This window comes from Acomys russatus, chromosome 11, assembly GCF_903995435.1.
Source record: "Acomys russatus chromosome 11, mAcoRus1.1, whole genome shotgun sequence".
Lineage (NCBI taxonomy): Eukaryota > Metazoa > Chordata > Mammalia > Rodentia > Muridae > Acomys > Acomys russatus.
Window position 1 is genome coordinate 54,716,605 of NC_067147.1, and position 23,676 is coordinate 54,740,280.

At 52.9% G+C, this 23,676-nt stretch overlaps 1 protein-coding gene across 1 annotated transcript; it reads left to right on the plus strand.

Moving 5' to 3' along the window:
• Window positions 1-13,482: 13,482 nt before the first annotated feature.
• Window positions 13,483-19,553, plus strand: Cfap410 (cilia and flagella associated protein 410). The gene is made up of 7 exons (XM_051153345.1): window positions 13,483-13,577; window positions 14,526-14,544; window positions 15,288-15,334; window positions 16,424-16,653; window positions 17,569-17,740; window positions 18,361-18,436; window positions 19,285-19,553. Exons 1-7 carry the CDS (start codon window positions 13,501-13,503, stop codon window positions 19,411-19,413), a joined length of 750 nt encoding a protein of 249 aa, XP_051009302.1. The 5' UTR covers window positions 13,483-13,500; the 3' UTR covers window positions 19,414-19,553.
• The last annotated feature ends 4,123 nt before the right edge of the window (window positions 19,554-23,676 follow it).

Below are 23,676 nucleotides of genomic sequence, written 5' to 3' on the forward strand. Positions count from 1 at the left end.
GCTTTCCTAATGCTGAGACCCTTTAATACAGACCCTCATGTTATGGTGGCCCCCAAACATAAGCTTATTCTGTTGTTATTTAATGACTGTAATTTTGCTACTGTTGTGAATCATAAGGTAAATGTTTGATATTCAGGATATCCAACATGTGACCCTTGTGAAAGGGTTGAACAAGCCCCAAAGAGATCCCAACCCACAGGTTGAGAACTGTTCAGGAAGCAAGAATGCTTACCCAGCCTCTGTGCTGGCGCACGCTTTTAATCCCAGTACTTGGGAGGCAGAAGCAGACAGATCTCTGTGAGTTCAAGGCCAGCCTGGTCTACAAAGAGAGTCCAAGACAGCCAGGGCTCTGTGTAACAGAGAAACTCTGTATCCAAAAGTCAAAAACCAAAAACCAACCAACCAACAAACAAAAACAAAATCAGCATGCGGGAGGCACACAGAGGCTGTGCCCCTGGTCTGTCCCCCCCCTCCCCTGGATGTGAAGAGGACTGCTTTTCCCACATGGAGCCCCTGGTCTCTTTCTGTGTTGGTTCCTCCGTGTCCATAGAGGATGAGGTTCTAGGCTCCACAGATATGGAAATCCCAGGACACTCAAATCCCTCACACGTGTCCCAGCATTTGCATCCCCAGTCATTTTCATGTAAGTCGGGTGCTACAGTGTGGATGCCGTAGGAGCCCTTGCACTGTTTAGACAATGCTACTTTCTCCTCTTCCTTTTCCCTTGGAAAAGCATATGCAGTATTCAGGACAGACGTGGTTCTGTTCTATCAGTTTTCAGGGAAGTTTGCCAGTAGCTCATCATCCCTGGTACACTAGTCTTCCTGGTGTGATGCTCTGAGCCACAGTGGTGGTGACCGCTCTCTCCAGGGTCTGTTCCATTATGACCCAGAAGCCATGCCATTCATCCCCAGACCAGGGAATGGACCCCAAAATCTCCATGCCCCTATGTTTCCACTGACCATACCTGGAGAGGTCACAGGGCCCAGAGGCAACATCATCACCCACTTTGAACACAGTATCGGGCATCTCCTTCCCCGAGTCACTCAGAACAGACGGGGCCAGAGGCCAGCCATGTATCTGGCCCAGGAAAGCAAGTCCTATAGCCACTCAGCCTTGCTTGCAGCCCCAGAGAACCTGAGCAGTGAGCAGCAGAGACAAGTGCTAAGCCCTCCCCTCCAGGCTCAGCACAGCTTTCAGGGGATGAGAAGAACACAAACACACTGTGGGGAGCCTGCATCCCGTACAACTGTGGAGTCCAGAAAGGCTACAGTGCAGAGATGGTATCTGCCATAGGCCGTGAGAGGTGAGTAGGAATTCTCCAAGGGAAAAGGAAGAGGAGAAAGTAGGTGAGTGAAGAGAGGGCGGTGGCGGTGCTAACATAACTCATCACCCAGTTCTATCTCGGGGACCCCTCCCCCACCTCAGAAAGCACTGCATTTCTAGGAATAGGGATGGGACCTCCATTTGCTCCATGGTCCCTCTGGCTGGCCTAACTCACAGGCAGTCCCACCTGGGGAGCAGAAATATCCAACTGTTTAGAGTGACCACTAGTGCCTCCAACCTTTCTTAGAGGCCATATTCTCGCCATGGGCTAAGTGAAGGGAGAAAGCGCGGCCCAGAGACCTTCAATTTGGCTTTTAAGGATGTTTGGCCTGTGAGCTTCCCCAAGGTCACTACAGTTCCAGGACCCCTGACTCTTTGGAAATTAAGAAACTCCACAGATACAAAACAGTGCCCTGGACCACCAGGCTTTATCTGAACATCACTGCTACTGCCCAACCAGAGCAAGGCGCTGGACACACCACTGGACAGGTCATCTGGCCCTCAGCCTTAGGCTGACGTATCTGCAAAAAAGCACATTCCATGCACCTACGGGATTCTAAGGGACAGGAAAGAGATGGCCTGGGCATGTTCCCCTAGTGTCTACTGAGATGAGGTGGGGAGACTTAGGGATTCCTGGCCTGACTTGGACACCGGATGCTATTTCACTGGCCCTGGCTGAGGCAGCATGAGTCGCTCTTACCAGCCAGTCACACTGCACCAAGAGAAATAGATCAGACGTCGTAACCAAACCATGCCACTTACCCTGCATCGGAGAGTTTAGAACTTTCCACGAAATACACACATTCCTTCTTCTTGATGTTTTCAGGAATCCATGAGCTAAGGTTTTCTTGCTGGGAGTTACAAAAAAAAAAAAAAAAAAAAGGCATATTGAAGCCAGGCATGGTGGCGCACGCCTTTAATCCCAGCACTCGGGAGGCAGAGGCAAGTAGACCACTGTGAGTTCGAGGCCAGCCTGGTCTACAAAGTGAGTCCAAGACAGCCAAGTCTACACAGAGAGACCCTGTCTCGTAAAACCAAAAATAAAAATAAAAAAGAGCATGTGTACATTATGAAGCCCCATACCCCAGGCCTCCCTTAAACATCTTTCTGCTCCCTGATGAGCTTCCACCTCAAAGCTTAAAGGTACCCTTGTTGGGGCTCATGCTGGGGTGTGCACTTAGAAGACAGGGCTGAGCCTTGCAGTTGGCGATACTTTGTGCTCAGCACTTTACGGTCTATGTCCACCTTGCTTTCCTCGGGAATGTATTGTATGAAAAGAACAAGTAGGGCGAAAAAACTTGGGACCTAGCTTTGAAGACACCCTCCTGCCTGCCTGGCCACAGGCTCAAACGCACTTTTGGTATAATTACTCAAGGGCTTTTGGTGACATGAGTCAGGGACCTAAAATGATGCCCTTGGACTCCACAGAAAGATAAAAGAACTAGAGACATTATGCAACAGGGAGAGAGAAGTGAGGTTTCCATCGTCTGGCACGAGGCCTCCGTGTCCACCTGGCCGAGCCTGAGTCTAGCCTGTGGTCACTGACTGCCTTGGCCAGCCCAGGCTGCCCTAACCAATGATGACCATTGGGCTGGCTCTGTGGCCCGGAAGGTTGCAGAGCAGCCAACAGAAACCTACCTTCTCACTGTTGAAGGAGCACAGAAGCATCCTACTCTTGTAAACATTGCTGTTGCTTCGCCGGAGATTGGGGATCATGCCCAGGTCAGTGGCTCTCCTGGACTGCACCCCAAAGCCTTCCTCTTGCTCAGAGCCAGGCCTTCTCCGATCCGAGGAATCCATCCTCCACGGCTTCAGCCTCACCTGAAGGGAGAGAGGTCTCTAGATGCCTTCAGGATAGTGTCTTCTCATTTGTGAGGGGGTGAGGGTGGGGAGTGGGGGGTTGCGGGGTTCTAGAGAGAGGTACTGAAACACGTCTGAAAGAGGAAGTTGGGGCAGCGGTTATGAGAGGGCACACCCTCCTGCTTCCTCTGTGGACTCTTCCACCTATTTCCCCGTTGTCTGGGCATCTCTCCAAGCTTCCAGAGCTCCAGCACCTGCCAGAGCCCTCACTGGAGCACATTCCTAATGGGTACAATCTCAGGTGGCTCCTTGGCTCCACCATTCACCAGTTCCCTGAATGAGAGCCCACAGCAGTGAAAACAGACAAACCCCTGTGATCACCACATGCTCTGGTGTGTGCCCTGTGGCTCTGCATCTCACGATTGCAGAAATTAACTGGCTTCTTTCATTTTCCAAAAGGAAAACAAAAGCCCCCACTGGCCCACAAAAGTAGGTTTTTGGAGAGTACCACAGTTCTCTGTCCTAAGAAGGCAGTGGTTAACGGCAGCCTGGCTGTTGACGCAAACCCTCCCTCCCTGGCTCTTCTTAGAAGAGGCCACAAAAAGCTGTCCATTTTCTCAGGTAAAAACTAAGGAAAATGAGCGGGGCATAGTAAACAAACTGAAAGAGAAATTCAAACAAAAACAAACAAGTGTTGGGAGCTGAACTCCCATCAGCCCCTGCAGTCCTCCTGTTGGAAATATCAGAAGGAAACTTAATTCAAGTGCCAAAGACACCTGCAGCCAGCATTACTTCAGTACTGTTCGTGGTAGGCAAAATAACAGAATTCACACACACACACACACACACACACACACACACACACACACACACACACACCATCTCCTTTTCACTGATGGATCAATAAAGAAACTAAGTTAAGGCTGAGTGGTGGTGGCAGCAGTGGTGGCACACATCTTTAATCCCAGCACTGGGGAGGCAGAGGCAGGTAAATTGCTGAGTCTGAGGCCAGCCTGGTCTACAAAGCGAGTCCAGGACAGCCAGGGCTATACAGAGAAACCCTGTCTTGAAAAACGGAAACAAAAACCAAGGCAAACAAAAAACAAAAACAACAACAACAACAACAAAAACCAAGGAAAACAAAGGGATTCGTTTCTACAGGGCTTCCCTGGGCCTGAGATACAGTCACTAACGCTGTCTTCTGATGCCAGTCACCCCTCACTTAGCTGCTCCAGTAGGCAAACAGGTGTGTGTGCAAAAAACCAACCATATGTTTTAGCCCCTTCCTGCACTGAACATCACTTCTGCAACACCAGGTTCCCAAGCTGGACCTCTGCCCAGTTGCTGGTCTCCCTGATCTCCCCAGGGCTCTTGGGGCTGAACTGTGGCTACAGTTCCTGGCTTCAGACAGATACTCTGACCTCCTCGGTCTACCATCCTCTCCCCACCCACCTCCATTTTGTCCCCAGGCCTAACTCCTTGCCAGATCCCCAGGCCTGTGAGAATAAATACTGGCCATCCTCTTGCACATCTGTGAGAGTACAGGCCATGGCTTGTCCCTGTGTGGCTTTTTAGAGCCTCCACACTCAATAGCCACCAGTCTTGTCTCCCACGTACAGAGAAACAAAGAAGCTCAGGTGACAGCAGAGGAGGAGGAGACGATACAGCAGCCAGTGTGGAGAGCCCTAGACTAGAGGCAGCTGCTCTGAGAGAGCCTAGTTTCCAGGTGCCAGGAGGTACAAGCACACAGCATGAGTGTCTGATGGTTTCACCTGTCCTAAGGACTAAAAAGGTATTTGATCCCAGATTCAAATGAAGACATCTGCTGTCTCAACATAGCCGATGGGTCTTTGCAGATGTCCTTAAAACCCATTGCAACTGCAAATAGCCCCGAGATGTCCACCCTCTGGATCTAACTCTGCCCTTAGACCACATTGTGACCCTGACTTAGCCTCTTTCCCTCCCTATTCTCTGCCCAAAAGGAGTAAAAGACTATAGGTGGAGGCGCTCTGAGACCCAGGACTGACAATGACCTTACTCAGAGTCCATCTAGCCCTCAATAGGGTTCCCTAGCCACTGACACCTTTGCCCACACTAGCTTATAAGCAAAAATCTTCACAATCAGTTGACATATGTGTGTGTGTCCAGAGCACTCCAGAGGGAAAAGAATGAATGGACAGACAGACAGAGAGGACATAGCAGAGCCTACACCCTGGACACAGAATGATCAACATGACAATTATAAATGTATTTGTTTGGTCATCTGGTCTACCTGTAAAAAGATAGCAGCCTAGGACAGAGCAAGACTCCCATGTGGGATGAGCCTCCAAATCTGAACTCTGCACACAGGCACTGGTAGAGACAAGAAAGGGCTCAGACTGTGGGGGATGGCTAGTGGCACACTCTCCCCTACAGCCTCACAGCAACTGAGTCCAGTCCCTGCTAAGATAACCCCACTAGGAATGGATGTACAGCCAAACACATTTGGGCTCACATCTTCCAAGTAGGCATTCATACTCAAGACTTCTGGACCCAAGACGTATCTGGGCACCCCAGCCACCCCAGCCACCCCAGCCCAAAGATGTACCAGAAAACATAAGGGACTTTATTGGGAGGAAAGCCTTGAGAGCCTTGGCTGGTGGCTGGGACATGGAGAACCTTCCTACCTCACTCACTGTAAACTCTACAGCATTCCCGCTTCCCTCTGGTTCTCTGCTTGCTCCCCAGCCATACTGGCCTGGGAAGCACTTCAGATATAAACAGTTAGACACAGGAAAGGGCACAGGAGCTAGTGCTCCGAGTACTCTGTGAGGATCCAGAGCAAGAGCTGGGAGCTGGGAGCTGGGAGCTATAGCGCCAGTGGGCACAGACCACTCCACCTGACATCGAGCCTATGCAGTTTACTAGCCGCAGAGCCTGTACCTGGGAGCTATAGCGCATGGGCACAGACCACTCCGCCTGACATTGAGCCTGTGCCGTTTACTAGCTCCAAATCCTCTACCTGGGCGCAGTTCAAACTCTACAGCCTCCCAACACCCCAACTTATGCCCCTATCCCAGGACACACCCTCCTCCCACCCAAGCTAAAATCTCTGCACCAGAAAGCAGTCAGCGCTCAGTTCATGCCTGCACACTGGTCCAAGATTCAATCTTTACACTTTTGCCACACTCAAAGGATGCAGCAAGCCGCGCCTCTGCACCTCTCACTCACTCCCAGGACAGAGCATCCAACCCGCATTCCGCCTGAGACCCTGCAACCATCGCTCCCTTCCCCCGATTGAACTCCAGAAGAAGATGGGTCAGCGCCCCTTTACCAGCGCCGGGTACCTGCTCAGCGTCACTCGCGCAGCTGCGCAGGACAACCGCCCTAAACCGCATCTCACGGCTTGGCGCAGCCTGAGCGGCCCGCCCCGCACTCTGCGTCACTCAGCCTGATTGCGTGGCAGCCGGCAGCAACTAAGAACTCCCGAGCCAAGCATATGCAGGGCCTCCTGAGATGCTCCACCTGCGGGTCAGCCTCCTCAGGACACCTAGTGACAGATGCTCAGAATGGCACTTGCTGTCCCGAGGGTCAGATCCTCCACAAAGTATGAGGAGAGATTTGTATGTGCCACGGAAACTTTGTCTCCAAGCCCTGAACCAAGAAGGAGGTGGCCTGGGATAGGGAGCCAGAGGGGTCCCATTGGACCTGAGCCAACTTAAATGCCAGACATACATCTGCCTCAGGACCCTTTTTTTTTTAAGGTGTCTTTTTTAATATTTTTATTTAATTTTTAAATTTATGTGCATTGGTGTGAGGATGTCAGATCTTGGAGTTACAGACAGTTGTAAGCTGCCATGTGGGTGCTGGGAATTGAACCTGGGACCTTTGGAAGAGCAGATGGTGCTCTTAACCACTAAGCCAACTCTCCAGCCCCCCTCAGGGCCGTCTTGCTACAAGTTCCTTGCCACTATCCTCACAGTAGGAACACCCAAAGCCAAAGAAAGTCTGAGCAAAGACTTTGGACCTGAAGTCTGGGGCAATCTCAGAGTCCCCCAAATGTGTCACACAACAGAGAGGGTGGAAGAGAACAAAGAAAGAAAGAAAACAGCAGGATCCATCCCAAATTGAACCTGCAACAGGGCTGGTTCCAGAACCCAAAGGTGCTTACTTACACACACACACACACACACACACACACACACACACACACACTACCTCCACTTATCTTTGGTTTTTTGAGACAGGGTCTCTCTGTGTAGCCTTGGCTGTCCTGGACTTGCTTTTGTAGACCAGGCTGGCCTCGAACTCACATCGATCCACCTATCTCTGCCTCCAAAGAGCTAGGATTAAAGGCGTGCGCCACCACGCCTGGCATCCTCAGCCATTCTTTCTTCCCCAAATCATGCTCGCCATTCTCCACTGCCAACAGCAATAACCAATGGCCAGCAGAAGCCCTGAGCCATTACCCCAGTGTCAGGAGACTGATAAGGACTGATCTATGACCTCTGGTTTAGATAGTGGCGGATCTACCCAGGAAGAGATACCTGGCCAGCAGCTTCCTCCCCAGGGTACCAGTCCCCTGTCCAGTCCCTGACTCGGCGTGTACGATTGAAGGTTCTTTTACAGCTACCCTGTGGCTTCCCCCTACTCCAGAGGAGCCAGCCAGCTCCCTGATGCCCACTGTTGAGGTTGCCTACCATCTCCCCATCCAGCCACCCCAGTCTGGATGGAGCCGTGGCAAAGGCACACAATCTGCAGGGACAGCCCTCATAATATGCCATTACAAATCAATACAGGGGGGGAGGGGCTGTCTCTCCTCCAGAGCAGGGGCAAGGCGGGTCACATGCCAGGCAAATGTGCACATGGTCTTCAGGGCAGTGACTCTGCCCTATTAGGATGCATGGTCCAGTGCTGTGTTCCCAGTGCCTGGCAACTAGGGCTCACTGAGTGGTAGGTTATTAGGACAAGCTGCCACTCCCAGGAGAGATGCCTAGACCTAGGGTAACAGATAAGGAAGTAGATTACATGCCCCCTCCCCAATGCCATCTGCACATGGACCTATGATCCTTCCCGAAGACATCTCGTTAACTGGAATCACTATGGGCAGTTAATATTTCATAAGACAGTAATGGCAGCATGGCCGGCTGATGAACACAATGGCCTCTGGTTCCAAGTAGCCCAGGGCCTCCGTGGGAACATCATCTAAGGTGAACAGCCAGTGAGCCATTCATCTCCCATGAAGTGTCTGTGCTGTGTGGCCCCCGAGTGGCTCCTTCTCTTTTTAGAGAAGGACTACAGGTTACAGGAAGGACCATATCGCATCTTCCAAGACACCATCACGGTGGCGTTTATGAAACATCCATCCATAAAAGTGATGGGCACCATCCATAAAACTCAGATGCAGCATGTGCTCATCTCGCCAGAAAGTCGTTTCAATTCTGATGAAGGAAATATTTAGCACAAGAAGGGTTTTTTGTTTTGCCATGGACATTATGCCCGTGATAAAAAGCCCCTGCTTGTGCAGCAGAAAGAAAACCACAGAAATGTGGTGATCTGATGGTTTTCTATGCAGAGGTCATGAGTGAAAAACAGAACTAAGGAAGCAAGGCTATGGAAGGAGAGGAAGTCTGAGCCCAGAGCACCAGCAGTTGCTCCATAGAGTACCATTACTGCTCTGTCCCAGTGCTGACTCTGCCTCTGTTGGGAAAAGCAGCCATGGGGGATGTGTAAATGGATGGACATGGCTGTGTGCCAATAAAACTTTATTTACAAAAGCAGGCAGAGTACCAGATTTCGAAGATGAGGATTAAGTTTGAGAGTGGGGAATATCCTTGCTTTCCTTCATCCAGGGAGTCAACAGACCCTCTGCATTCCAGAAACATCTCAGCAACAGGGCAGTTCCTGAAAATCCAGTGCTGGGAAATCACTACAGGAAGCTGTAAGAAAAGCAGCTGGTGTCACCCTGGGAACTCCCCACTCACAGCATACTGCCACATGCTAACACAGGCACATAATCCTGAGAGCTGGGTTGACCCCAGGGACCAAAAGGTCATGTGACATTCTGAGTAAAATTCAACAGCACATACCCACACATAGGCACACACGTATACACATAGTTAAAAATAGAAGCAGAATCTAACCAAAAGAAGAAAAAAAGCTCAGGGCTCACAGGTTGAGAGCACTGGCTGCTCTCCCAAAGGTCCTGAGTTCAATTCCCAGCAACCACATGGTGGCTCACAGCCATCTAGAATGAGATCTGATGCCCTCTTCTGGCCTGCAGGTGTACATGCAGGCAGAACACTGTAAACATAATAAATAAATCTTTTTTGTTTGGTTGGTTGGTTGATTTTTCGAGATAGGGTTTCTCTGTGTAGCCTTGGCTGTCCTGGACTAACTTTGTAGATCAGGCTGGCCTCGAACCCACAGCGATCTGCCTCTGCCTCCCGAGTGCTAGGATTAAATGCATGTGCCACCATGCTTGGCTAAATAAGTCTTAAACAAACAAACAAACAAACAAAAAGAAGTGCCAATGCCGAGGAAACCAAGCAGAAGCACAGAGAAGGGCCTCGCTGTTCAAGCAATGCCAGGCTTGCAGCAGTCTGTCCCCTTAGTGTCCTGGCAGCCAGGACACTAACAGCACAGTCCCTCTGAAGGGTACAGACTACAGTTAGTTGGGGTAGGGCACAGCCATGTTCATGGTCAGCACATGACCCAGACAGGGCCAGTCCTCACATGTGGGCTTGAGGAACTGCATGAAAAATCACACTTCCTGCCAGATGTGACACTGCCAACCTCATACCTAGGGTTGGAGGCCAGCAGTCGGCTGTGCTAACCCACAGCAGTCTTGGGTTAGCAGAACACAGGATGAGGCCGTGCACTGAGAGCTGTGGTTGCCCTGAGGTGAGAAGCCACTAGCCACGTTTCTCAGGCATGGGAAACCATATTTCAGTTTTAGTTTAAGTAAGTCAAGGTTACTTTTCCTGTTTGTGCAGGGTTCTCTACGTTTGAAATGAGACCTCTGTTATAGATGCCAACCCTGATGCAATTGTTATAGAGTAGGGAGGTGGAAGTCGGAAAAGAGAACTTGCAGAGTTCAGGGAAGTCCCTTTACAGCCCTCCTGAAGTGGGACAAGGGCACTTGCAGGACGTGGGAGCCAACTATCCCCCCACACACACACACTGTAGATGCAGGGCCAGACAGGCAGAGCTAGGCGAGCTAGGGTTATGCTCTGAGTTTGCGCCAAGTGACGCCAGGGTGCTTCTGAGAGTACGTGCAGGATGGCTGTGAGGACAGACTGCTGGCTGCAGTGTAAGAAAGACGGCCTTTATACTCTGTCATCTCTCACCACAGTGACCTTCCCATGAGGCCACGGCTGCTGTCCCTCCATCTTCCAGCTCGTACCTGTTTGCTGTTTGCCTCTCTTTGGCTCAAACCTAACCTGGAGTTGTTGGGAGAAGTGAGTTCTGGGAACACAGCTAAGTGCACCCCCCAAGTCACGTGCTTAGGATTCTTTCAGCGATGGTGCACGCCTGTAATTCCAGCACACGGGAGGCAGAGGCAGGTGGATCTCTGTGAGTTCAAGGCCAGCCTCGTCTACAAACTGAGTCCAGGCCAGCCAAGGCTACACAGAGAGACCCTGTCTCGAAAAAAAAACAAAAATAAAACTCAGCTGAAGCCATCAGGATTTTTCACAAACTGGCAGGCCCTCTAAGCAGGCACCAAATTAGATACAGTCTGCACAAGCCCCAGGTGCTATGTGATGTGACGTGCCTCTTCCTATCTTTCTTTTTTTTTTTTTTTTTAATTAATTTATTCTTGTTACATCTCAATGGTTATCCCATCCCTTGTATCCTCCCATTCTTCCCTCCCTCCCATTTTCCCATTATTCCCCTCCCCTATGACTGTTCCTGAGGGGGATTACCTTCCCCTGTATATGCTCATAGGGTATCAAGTCTCTTCTTGGTAACCTGCTGTCCTTCCTCTGAGTGCCACCAGGTCTCCCCCTCCAGGGGACATGGTCAAATGTGAGGCACCAGAGTACGTGAGAAAGTCATATCCCACTCTCCACTCATCTGTGGAGAATGTTCTGACCATTGGCTAGATCTGGGTAGGGGTTTAAAGTTTACCGCCTGTATTGTCCTTGGTTGGTGCCTTAGTTTGAGCGGGACCCCTGGGCCCTTCCTATCTTTCTAAACCAGAGGCCAGAGAAAACCCTTGGTGGCTGGGCAGGGAGGAGGAGGCCCGTTGTTTCCAGGCAGACGTACAATGCTGCAGGAACTCAAGGGGGCGCTGTTCTAGCTCAGGTGACTCCTCAGCACCGAAAAAGCCAAACAAAGGCCCTGAAGTGAAGGCCCTCCATTGCTTCATCGGGGTCCTGCGGCAGGGCGTCTTCCTTCAGACCCTCTCCCTATCAAAAATCTCCAGGAATAGCCTTTCGCAGGGACGTCTCAGTGGAGGTATCAGTGAGCACGGGCCAGATACCAAGACCGGAAGAGCTGCAGAGCCAGGGCCGGCCCCACAACCTGAGCTAGCCCTCTCTCTCCGCGGGTATCACCCCTGCCCCTTGGCCACTCCTGTCTAGGAGGAAGAGATCGGGGAGTCAAATCCAGGCTGAGGAGGGAAGTAACCCCACCCTTCCCCCACTAGCCTTCAGCTTACCACCTGCACTCCGTACAACTCGACGACAGGTCTCTCCGGGACAAAAGGAGGAGTAGGAGATGTCTGTCCACCTCCTCCTGTCAAACACTCCAATTCTATGTCTTGGCGGTTAATTCCAGCTGCGCTCTGCAGCCATTTTCCTATCATCCGCGTCCTTCTGGCCTAACCTCCATCAGAGTGGTCAGAGGACCTCTTTAAGCTCAGCTGAACTGAATCTATAAAAATCTTCCCGCCAGCCAGCCGAGCTGCTCTCTGCACCTTTCAGCTCAGATCGTATTGTTCCTAGTGGTAAAAAGAATGCCGGAGGTCAGAGGGTAAATCTTGGGAGTCTCTTCTCTCTTGCCACTGTGGGTTCCAGGGAACAAACTCGGGGTTTTCAGGCTTGTGAAGCCGGTGCTTTTACCTACTGAACCATTTCACCAGTTTTGTTTGTTTGGTTTGGTTTGGTTTGGTTTGTTTTTGTTTTTTTGGTTAAAGGCAGACCAGGATGGTCAGATGGCAACAGGAGTTCAGAGGGGAACCCTACAAAGTCTCATCAAGGACAGCCTGTCACCTCTAAAGGGCCTGAGGTACCCCCACGGCCCAGGCCTGATCTGCAGATCTGAGGGTGTACAGTCTGTAGGCCAGGAAAGGTTAGAGCCAGGCTCTCCAGAACAAAAAAAATAATAATTGTTGGTTACCTAAGATGCACACTGACAGACCACAGGCATAGGGTTGGGAGACTTTCAAAAATAAAGTCTATTTTCTGTTAGGGCTTTGTTTTTAGAGACTTTCTTTTTCCCCTGCATTATGAGTGTTGTGCTTGCATATATGAATACACTGCAAGTGGGTTGTCTGGTGCACGCAGAGGCCAGAAGAGGGCATCTGATCCTCTGGAAGCAGACTTAGAGAAAGTTGTGGGCAGCCAGAGCTCTTAATGGTTTCTTCAGCCCAACCCCACCACCACATCCCACAACGAAGGTTGTGAGCAGCCAGAGCTCTTAATAGTTTCTTCTGTCCACAACCCGCTACCACCATACCCCCCACCCCACCCCCATCCCCGGCTTTATTTCTTGAGACAAGGTCTCCCTCTGTAACTTAGGCAACCCTCCTGCCTCAGTCTCCGAGGGCAACAACTTCAAGACATCTCCCGGTAGTGGGTTAGCTGTTTTGTAACTCAAATCCCTGGTTTAGGTTCGAGCAGGAACGGGCGAGGGCACAACGGAGACCAGGGTGAGGATCCCGAGCAAGCGGCCCAATAAGTTTCTGAAGGCATCTCCAAGAGAATTCTGTAGCCCATCTCGACTCGGTTTTCCCTGATGCAACTCTGTCCTTTCCGACTCCTGCCGGGCATCCTAAGTCTCTCACACCCGCACCTTTCCTGCTCTATCTCAGCCTATCTCAGACTTTTGCAGCCTGGAGTCCTAAGGGCCGCCCTTCTCACGCACGCGTACATAGGGACGTCGCGACCGGCGGTCCGGAGAATCCAAAGCCCGGAGCCTTGCGCATGCGCAGGACCGACGCGCTGCCAAAGGGGCAGGGCGAAGGCTCCTGTCCCGGAAGTCTGGCAGTCCCATTGCGCCCGCGCGGTGCCGCCCTCTCTCCTGACCACCAATGGAACCTCGGGCCCCGCCCCTGACGACTCTGGCCCCGCCCCTGGAGACACGCTGCGGCTGAGGTCTCTCCCGCTAGCGGAGTGTAAAGCGAGGGCGGTCGGGCCCGCGGCCACTCGGGCCTTCGGCCCCTCGGCCACCATGAAGCTGACGCGAAAGATGGTCCTGTCCCGAGCCAAGGCTTCGGAGCTGCACAGCGTCCGGAAGCTCAACTGCTGGTGAGGCCAGCCAGGCACGGGAGGGAACTGAGGCCCCGGCGGGCGCCTGCTGCCCTTAGCCAGCTTGCAGCCTCACTCTGGGGCCAGCGCCTCGGAGGCGTGCGGCCCTCGCCAGATAACTAGACTTTACCAAGTTCACTAGTCTCGCCGAGGGGCTTTCACTAACCCTCTGTGACTGTGTCTGGTGTCTGAAACAAAGGTACTTAGTGGCATGTCTCTAGGGAGAGAGAACTGAGGATGTAAAGTCATGATCCTAGATGCTGCGGAGTAGGTGCACTCAAAGGTGCATGGCTGGGTCACACCAAGACTGAAAGTCCAGGACTTCTGGATGAATTTGCATCAGTGTGGTGTGGAAGAGCTACAGGTGTCTCTGGGGACTCAGATGGGACACTGTGGCCAGAGCATCTAGAAGGGGCAGAGCAAGTTCAGACCCTCGCTCCTAGTGTTGTCAGCACGCCGCTGGAGTGAACTTTGTTAATTAAAAGCCTTTCTCTGCCCTGGCACAACTGGTGTTGGGCCACAGTCCTCTCTGTCCTGGGTTTTCAATAATGCCCTTCTTTGTTGAGCCAGCTCGGCAGGGCTCCCTCTGTGCAGGCAGAAACAACAGCCACATTACAGGCCTGTGAAGTTTGCTTTGTAAGCTGCATGATCAGCCTTTGAACTTGGCCTCTTATGAAGACCCGTTTGTTTATGTCTATGAGAGGAAACAGCTTTCTGCTGTGGGGGCCTGATGGGAGTAAACTGTGTGCCCTGCAGACAGAGTACCCCCACCCTGCACCAAGCATGTTGTATTGTTAGAGATCAACCTAACCATTTGTGATACCTTTTTCAATTATAGATTGGAATTAGATTTATAGGCAATTGTCATTTCTCTAGTTTTTTGGTTTGCTTGTTTTTTTAAATCTCCATTCAATAAGATTAAAACATATATATTTTTTTCTCCCCCAGGGGCAGCCAGCTCACAGATGTAAGTACTGCCTTGATTGGATCATCTCCCAGATGCCTTTCCCCAGAAGAATAGATAAAGTTACAGAATTGTGGTCATCAGTTCTGTGCCATGTCACCTGTTGGTCCTACACAGAAGAAGGCCGAGTCAGAGCCCTGCTCTGGGAAGAGTCCCGGGGTGGTGATTTTCCTCAAGGACATCATCAGAGGCTCCCTGCATAGCCTCCCCTCAGCTTCACGATGCTACACACCAGTCCCAGCCCCAGCCCCACCCCCACCCCAAATGGTGGGCAGCTGGGACTGTGAAGCCCACGGCCCAGGCCTGATCTGCAGATCTGAGGGTGTGTTATGGCCAAAACCTACTTGCAGTTCTGTCTGCCTTGGGCCCAGCTCCATTGACAAGGAGAGTGTCTCTCCTTCCCTCGTGCCTCAGAAGCAGCAAGAAAGAAGGTTCTTTATCTCAGTGTAGGAAACCTCAAGATCCTTGGCCAGATGTCCTTTGAGGGCATTGAATGTGATGATGTATTGGGTCTAGAACTATCGTAAGCTGCCAGGTAGAACCACCCAGTGGAGAACACACTGAGGGCAGGCTGGGCCATAGAGACCCACACACAGCTGATTTCTTGTGAGTGTCCTGGTGCGCAAGGCTACTACTCCTTGGCCCCATCAGTGCAGGTGACAGGACCCAAGACAGATGTCTCCCCTGACCTGAAGTGTCAGCATGACACTCTTACCTACTCACTAGCCCTGTTCTTCCCTCCCTAGATTTCCATATGCCGGGAGATGCCCAGCCTGGAAGTGATCACACTCAGGTACTTGACTGCTGTGTCGCTGTAGTCCTAGGGTATGGGAGCTATGGGGAGCTTCACGTCCCTGCACCATCTAGGAGGGCAGCTTCCGGTGACAGAAGAGTTGGGGGATGGGACTGGGAGAGCCTGACCCTCCTGCAGCTCCTGTCCACTTTCTCAGGGAGATACCTGGGCCTCCTAAGGGCTCCTTTCTGCCTGCCCTCTCACATCCGCCCTAGGAACAAGTCTGTGCACTTGTAGCAGTGGTCAGGCCTTCTAATAATGAGCAGTATTTCAACCAGGCCAGTCTCCCCTGTTGCCACATCCTGTCCCCAAAAACCCCCCAGGTGCCCTACCTCTCCTGCCTTCCTGAGTCCGTCACTTCTGGGAGCTCCTTCATCCTCAGAGTCTCTCTTGCCCATTCCGGGACCCAGATTAGGGCTGACACTTATGGCCACTGCTGCCTGGTGCTGGTGGCCTTTTCTGGAGCATGTTATACACCAGGGCAGCCTTGCAAAAGGGACTGTGGGTGAGGCTGGCTCAAAAGGCCAGGCCCTGGCTCTGGGAGGTACAGTGTTTGGCCTTTGCTGATTGGAGCACCATGTATCAAGACTTGGTGTGTTGGTAGGGACATTGAGTGTTCCTGGATGCTGTTTTTCCCTTCCTGTGTTGTGTACACTCTCCTACAGGACAGAAGTCATCCTAAAACCCTGTTTCTCTTTAGCCTGCAATTCTGAAAGTCATATCTGATTTATGTGTGACAGGGCTCTTGTGGCATTTTTTGCTGAGTTTTAGCCTGTGCCTGATGTAGGGCTAAGTGTGTTCCTTGGAGACCTAGTGTCACCTATGAAGGAGGGCAGAGCACCCTGTCTGCCACAATGGTTCCATGTGCATGCAGAGCTTGAGGCCAAGGAGCTGCCCACATGGAGTCTCAAGTTGAGGGGCTCCCAGCTAACACTGCCTCTTCTCCAACCCCTGCTTACTTGGCTTTGACCCAATTCTAAGGCAAAAACCTTCTGCTGGTACTTATGGCTAAGGCAGACCCACAGGAGCAGGCCCCCTGGCCCATGGAGGTCCAGACTGTATGAGTCCCTGACTGTTCTGGTCCCGCAGCGTCAACAGCGTCTCCACCCTGGAACCTGTGCGTGGCTGCCGACGCCTGAGTGAGCTGTACCTGAGGAGGAACCGCATCCCCAGTCTCAATGAGCTGTTCTACCTAAAGGACCTGCCACACCTCAGGGTGCTGTGGCTGGCTGAGAACCCGTGCTGCGGCGCCAGCCCGCACCTTTACCGCATGACTGTGCTGCGCAACCTGCCCCACCTACAGAAGCTGGACAACCAAGGTAGCATCTGGCACGTTCACCCCGTGGCAACTGAGGCGGTCCCCATTGAGGGCTTCCCAGGCAGCCCCTCCTCCCTGTCTTCTGCAACCCCCGTGCATCCATTGTGCAATGTCATCAGGAGCACCCCCTGAGAGAGTGTCCCCTTTCAAACATGCCATTGCAGCATTCAGTACCCACAGGGTTCCTACCTGTTAACCCCACCTGGGCTTGTGTGACTCAACAGTCTCTCCTCATCTTGCCTCCCTCTGTGAAGAAAATCCATGTGCCATGGTGGGTGTGCAGTACAGTGACTGGGCAGCATGCGGTGATCTTAGCTGCACAGGCAGCCAGGCCTCTGGAGCCAAATGGATGACTGCCCTAGTGCCCCCACACCATGCCCACATACCCCTCTATCATGGTGGAGAGCCTTGCCATGGGCTCTTGGCAGGGTCCAGCTCACTGACTCCATGGGCTAACACTCTTAGCAACCAGTCTCTGATCTTCCTGAGTTACATTGCAGTTGTTTTCTCCCAGACACTGAACAAGAGTGAGTGACGTGGGCTAAGTATGTAAAACCCATTCTTTTTAACATTTGTCTTAGGGACTGGAAGCATACTCTTTTCAGAGCCTGTTAGCATGTGCAAGGCACTGGGTCCAATCCCAGGACCACACAGAACTATCTTTATTGAGGGGTTTGGCTCATAGAAGATGCCGGGCCTGAAGTTCACAAGCACCCCTTGCCTCCTGCCAGGTGTCATACTCATTGTGCGCCTGGGGATGGGAAGGACTGACTATCCCAGGAACAGCGACCCCTCTCACCCCCACTCCCCCGTGCACACAGCAGAAGGTGTGCGGAAGCCAGAGGAGGCCAGGGCTGCACGGGGCTGTGCCACACGTGCCCCTGACACCCTTAACCTTCTTGTCCTTCTCCACAAGCTGTGACCGAGGAGGAGCTGACTCGTGCCCTGATGGAGGGAGATGAGATCACTGCCGCCCCTGACAAAGAAGGCACGGGCAATGGCTGTCCCAAGGCCTCCTGCACCCTCAGCTCTGTCACCTCTGCCACTGAGACCAGCCAGGGCCTGCTAAGCTACACGGAAGAGACAGAGTGAGCCTGCTGGGGAGCAAGACCCATTGTCCCAGGGGCATCCTCAGGCCCTGAGAGGGTGCCTTCCTGTCTCCTGGTAGGGGAGGATGCTCAGTAACCTGTGAACACCTACACCGGCGGGTGGGGGAGGAAGGGTGATGCAGGGGCAGAGCAGCTAGGGGCCTGCAGTGCTTCTTGGGTGGCTTTGAATGTGGCCATTGTTATGACTGTACTTGGTCAGAAATGACACAGGAAGGCTGTGGGTTCTCTAGAAGGGCCACAGCCGAGTTCCAATGGCAGGTGCAGCCTGCTGTCTCCCATCTGTGGACAGCACTGGAGACAAACCCTGTGGGGGGAGAAGCCATTCTTCTGCTCTGACTCCCACCATGATCACTTCTGTGCCTTCCCTGAGGCCCTGAGTAGAAAGCATTGCAGGTGGGAGCCCTGGGCACAGAGAGGCTGCTCCTGCCTCTGAGCCCCTATTCTGCACACTAGGCTCCCGCGCCTGCTTCTGTCTCCTGCTCTGGGCTGGGGCCACCTGCCAGTGTGACTTAGCGTCTTCTCAATGGGATTTGACATGCAGATGGTGATGCCCAGAGCCCTCTGACTGTCACACTCTCACTGTCTTCTCTTACCAACAGAGTACCGGGCCAGACTGCTGGAGATCAGTGTCCTTCCTTCTCACAAAGAGATGCTTTGAGGAGTCACAAGGATAGGGTGAGTGACCACTGCCCCTCTATCCTGGCAGCAGAAGGCAGGCTCCAAGGATAACGTGGGGCAGGTCTGGGCTCATAGGAAGGAAGAATGGGGTGCATGAGGCAAGAGTAGCAGCCACAGCACCCAAGCTCAGTTCAGCTTCCCACTCCAGCATGCAGGAGCCTCCACTTCTCTAGGTCACTGTCCCCTCAGGATTCCTTCCCTCTCCACTTGCCACCCCCCCCCCCCCCCCACACACACACAATGCACACCAAACTCAATTTCAAGAATTTCAAGAGCAGGTTTGTGCCCATAGGCTCTCTTCCCTCTCCGTGTCCTCAGTTGCTCAACAGAATTGCCGGAAGGCATCTGTCTGCTGTGTCCAGCAGGCGTCCTCCAGCTTGCAGCTAGAACAGGCACACCTGCCCCAGAGAAAGGCCTTCCCTCCAGCTGGTTGCCCTTGGGCCAGCATCTGTAGAACAAGGACACAAGTAAGAGTTTGCAGAGGCCTTAGTGTGCTGCACAGGTCAGGGGTCAGAAGTTGAGGTGAGTCACTTCTGGCCTATTCCTCTCCATGAGCCACAGGTACAGCCCCCTCAGCCCACGTCCTCCCATCCTTGGGTTGGAAGGACCCCCTTTCACCACTTTGTATCAGAGAATACCACTCTGAGAGGTGCTGGGCCCTCAGCCTCTGTGTGCAGTTTTTCCATCTAAAGCTAGGGTTGACCCAAGGAACTGGATAGGGCAGCAGGTGCTCATGTCTGTGCCTTGACCTCCCTGTGTTGCTACCTGGAACGCCCTACCCTAAGACTGTTCACTCTACAAAGGATGCCACGGGCCAGCATCTAGGTCATTCTCTTTGTTCCCAGAACATCCTGACTGCCATCTTGCTGCTGCTGCAGGAGCTGGACACAGAGGGGCTAGAGGCTGTCCAGCAGACTGTGGGCAGCCGGCTACAGGCGCTGCACAGGCTGGAGCCCCAGGAGGACATGGAGTGACTTCCTAGGCCCCAGTGCCTGGACCCTGTTATATCGTGTGGAAACATGACTCCACCTAGAAAGCCTCCCTCTGAACTCTTAGCACCAAGCCAGTGCAGAAGCAGTGGCTGCCAGCTGGGCAGACCTCTCTCCTGTGCCTAGGGCTGGCATGGTCCCTGGGACCTACCTGCTGAGGTCTTGAGGATCCGGGCATTACCTGACCCTTTCCTCCAGGGAGGACTGTACGAGCCATACCCTCCAATAAAGCACTTTCTGTTTGGGCTGGAAGCCAGAATCTCAGTGGCAGGCAGGGCCTTGACTGTTTGTCAGCAGCTAGGGGAAGCCCTGGTTTCCCTGTATCAAGCTTGTCCTCAGGGAGATGTCTGATGGAGCACCATGCCCCAGATGTCCTTAGACACCACAGCCTAAGAGAACGGATTCTTCTCAGGTCAAGGCTGACCAGGACATTGTCATTTCTCTGTCTTCTTCAGGAGAGGGATGTCACCTAGGTAGAGTAACTGTTGGGGACATCAGAGTTGCTCAACATTCTGAGGTGTCAGATGCCATCAATGAAGCTGTCTTTGTTAAAGCAATCAAGGAGGCCCTGTAACTTACCCACCAGGCAGGGCCACCTGGGTGCCTTGGGGCAGCCTTACACCTGCCCCAAGAGAATAGAGCCAAGAAAGGCGTCAAGATTAGCATATGTAAAACAATGAGCAAAGAATGTCTGGACCGGCCACCACCATGAGACAGGTAAAACATACCCAAGAAGCCTGCTGCATACAACAGCCAGCTCTGTAGGTGACCTGTAAGGGTCATACTGAAGGTTCTGGGCCACTGGGCCACTTCCAATCCTGGGAGTACTTTCTCTCTTAATAAACTGTTTCTACCAGTGTCTGTGTCCCTGGTCCAATTCCTTGTTCCAGGACATAAAATTCTGGAATGCCAGCAATGCCAGCAGGCACCCTCTGGACCACACCCCACACCTGGCACATCTAGGTTTCCTTCCTCCCATGGCACACTCAGGCACACCACAGGGATGGGCAAACAACCAGTTGTGCTAAGCCCCCATCCCTGGTCCTCTGCCCAGCCTGGGGACAAGCTACAGCACATATCCCTACTTAGAGCTGAGCAGGGGACCATCAGCCCCTACTCTGAATCTCCCAGGTGTCACTCCTAGAACAAAACAGGAATTAGCATCCAACCACAGCAAGGAAAGGTGTCACCAAGAAGGGCGGATGCGGTACAAGAGAACTCAGGCAAGAGGAGTCTGTATCCTGAGTGTCGCCTAAAGCCATCGCTGTCACCAGGGGCCCAAAGTTGCCTTTCAGCTGAGCAGGTAGACACTGAACTAGCCAGAGCTCCATGCTGAGACCTGAGTCCCATGCTGATGGAACCCCTGCGCAGTGCAGTGCCCAGACCCAGGAACAGAATGAGCCACATAGGCCTTGTGTCTGGATCTCCCGCCCTTAGTGCCTCCCCACTGCAGAGCTCCTTTGTCTGATAGATGCCTAGACTGAGCAAGGGACCTGCTGGGTGCTGCCCTAATCTTCAGGTGTCCAACTACAGCCTGCTCTTGTCCCCAGACCCTGAGCTCCTTTGGATGGACAACACACCTAACGGTCTTGGACATCCAGGGTGAATCCCTAACAAGCACAAGTGTCCCCCAGAGCAGGGACCCCTGAGCCTGTCCCTGGGGAACCTGAAGAATCAGGAAGAGGCCTAATGGTGGCCTGTGTGCCCATTTCCAGGAAGTGGGGGGTGGGAGTGGGGAAGGCCCTCTCCAGGGTGGCAGCACCTCCTCACAGGCAGCCTAGATACAGTGGTCCAAGTAAAAAGCAGTGCTGCCTGCCAGCCCTTCTTGCTGCTGTCACCATCCTCTGCTGACATCAGAATCCAACTCTTGACCAATCCAGGGTGGGCTGAAGAGCAGAGGCTTTCCAGGCACCCTCCAGGTCCTCAGCCTCTCCTGCGCACAGGTGGGTAGCCAGCCCATCTGTGTAAACCAATCTGGCGAATCTACTTTTATAGTACATATACATTACACCGCTCTGTTCCTCTAAGAGCCCCAATACAGGCCTTGTTGCCCTGTGCTCAAGACACAAACCCTCCAGGGTGCTGTGATAACACCTCCTACTCCAGGGCCCCTTTTCCAGCAGCCTTGAGGACACCAGCTTCTATGGACTCCAGCCAGGTGAAAGTAGCTGGGTATGTTGCCTGGGAGATAAGAGGACCACAGCAGCCTTGCGGTGACCCTTGGGGCTGGCATTATCACCACCACATCAGCCAAGTGCTTACCCAGCAGCACCTGTGTTCACACAGCACTCTGAGGAGGGTAGCATGCCACACACATCCTGTAGTTTTTTTTTCCTATTTGCTGAAAAGGATCTGTGAAGAGTAATTCAGTATGCGTCGAGCAGCCCGGAAGGCATTCCCTGGGAAGTCTGCTATTCTGCACGTGGGCCATCTCATACAACTATTGCAAACTGAGAGAACTCACTAGGATGAAAGGGCGCTCCTCAGAGGTGCAATGCTGCACACAGCTATGCAGAGGGGGCAGCCATGGAGCTTAGCCCTTATAAATGCTGCCCCCTCCTGGCCTGGGCATGGCCACTGAGCTGAAAGAGACCTGCTTGTCTCACCCAAGCCATTGATGTAGCATACTCCATTGACCCTGACCCTGTGTTTACTCTTAACAAGGGTTAGGGATGGTGTGCTCTGCCCTGTTCCCCACGTTCTTCAGATATCTGGAAACAGGATGTGAGGTTATGGGATGGTGAGGTGAGGACTGATGACTACTGGGGCAATGGCTTAGCTATTTCCTGTGTGAGAAGAGTCTTCCCATTCCTTCCGATATCCAGCCGTGAATCCACATGTGTGGACCAGTGTGACATGACGGTGACTCAGGAATGCTGTGCGGCTGGTGCAGTAAGTCAGAGAGAGTGCAGTGTGAGCCTGCTCAGCAGCTGTGTTTTGGGGAGGTGCTTCTCAAGGTTCCCTATCACCCTAAGATTTACTCAGGGGATCTCAGGATCCAGAAAGCACTAAAACAGTGGTTCTCGTGCATGGAAACAGCCTTCCTTCTGACTGAGCAGGACACAAGAACAGGACAGGTCAACTCTGGTTAGGGAGCTGCTGCTGCTGTCCACAGTACTCTGGGCACCAGCACGAGGGCATCCCTGCTCCATTGAGATCTGTCCTTCGCAGGACAGTGGCTCCCCAGTTCTGTCTTCTGGGGAAAAGCCATTCCCCCAGTGTGGAGACCGGATACTGAGAAGAAGCAGCCAGTCATGTGTCAGCGCCTATAGCTCTCGTCCTATGTCTTGGCCTCATTAATCCAGACAGACCCACTGCCCTTTGGAGTGGAACTAAGGCAGCCAGGGGGAAGGAGGCCCTGGCACATTACCTGCTCCCCAATGCTGCCCAAAAAGCCCAGGCCCATAGGGAGACCCTTGTGGAGGGAAACCACCACCCCAATGTAGCCTGCAGGCCCACAAAGCTAAAACCTTGACTTCCATGCACTGAGAGGCCAGAAACAGCCTCCATCTATTGGAAATATCCAGCCACTGTAGAAAATGGGCCCAGCAGTGGCTCATGCAAGAAACCCTGACCATCTGACTGGAGCAGGATCTGGGATGACATTGGCCAGGGCTCTGGCCTTCACAGGCTTCTCTGAGGAGCCAGCCTCATGGCCTCAAGAACTCCCTGGCTGTCAGCAACCAGCCAGAGCCACTATATTGACAGTTTTCCTTCTAGACCCAGGATCCATTGGCCACAGGCTGAGACCCCAGCCTTTCGGAAGGGCAGGTATAGGGCCCACACAAGGCTCAGTTGCTCTCAGCCCTTCAGGAAGTGCTATGAAGGACTCAGGTCTTCCTAGTGCCCCTCAGTGGGGTTCCCTACCATCCGGTCTTGCAGAATAGCCATGCGTAAGTCTTGCGCATGAGTCCCGATGACTCTCCCCTGGACTCCTCAGGTCATGCTGGCCAGCTGGGCAGGCTCTAGTCAGGTGACTTTATTTCTAAAAAAGGTGAAGCTCTTCTCAGCCATGTGGTGAGGCAGCCAGCTAGCCAGTGAGGGAGAGGCAATGTGGGTCTGCCCAGCCAGGGCTAGAAGGTGGGGGACCCCCCCCCCGGGTGCTCTGTCCTGGGGGCACCTAAGGGAGGAGCCCCGGAGCAGCACAGTAGACCCTCAGCCATGGGCTCCGAGTTCCACGTGAATTCCTCTCGGTGCCGAGGTCTGTGGCTGGCACCGGAAGAGGGTAGAGGACGGGAGAGTGGGATG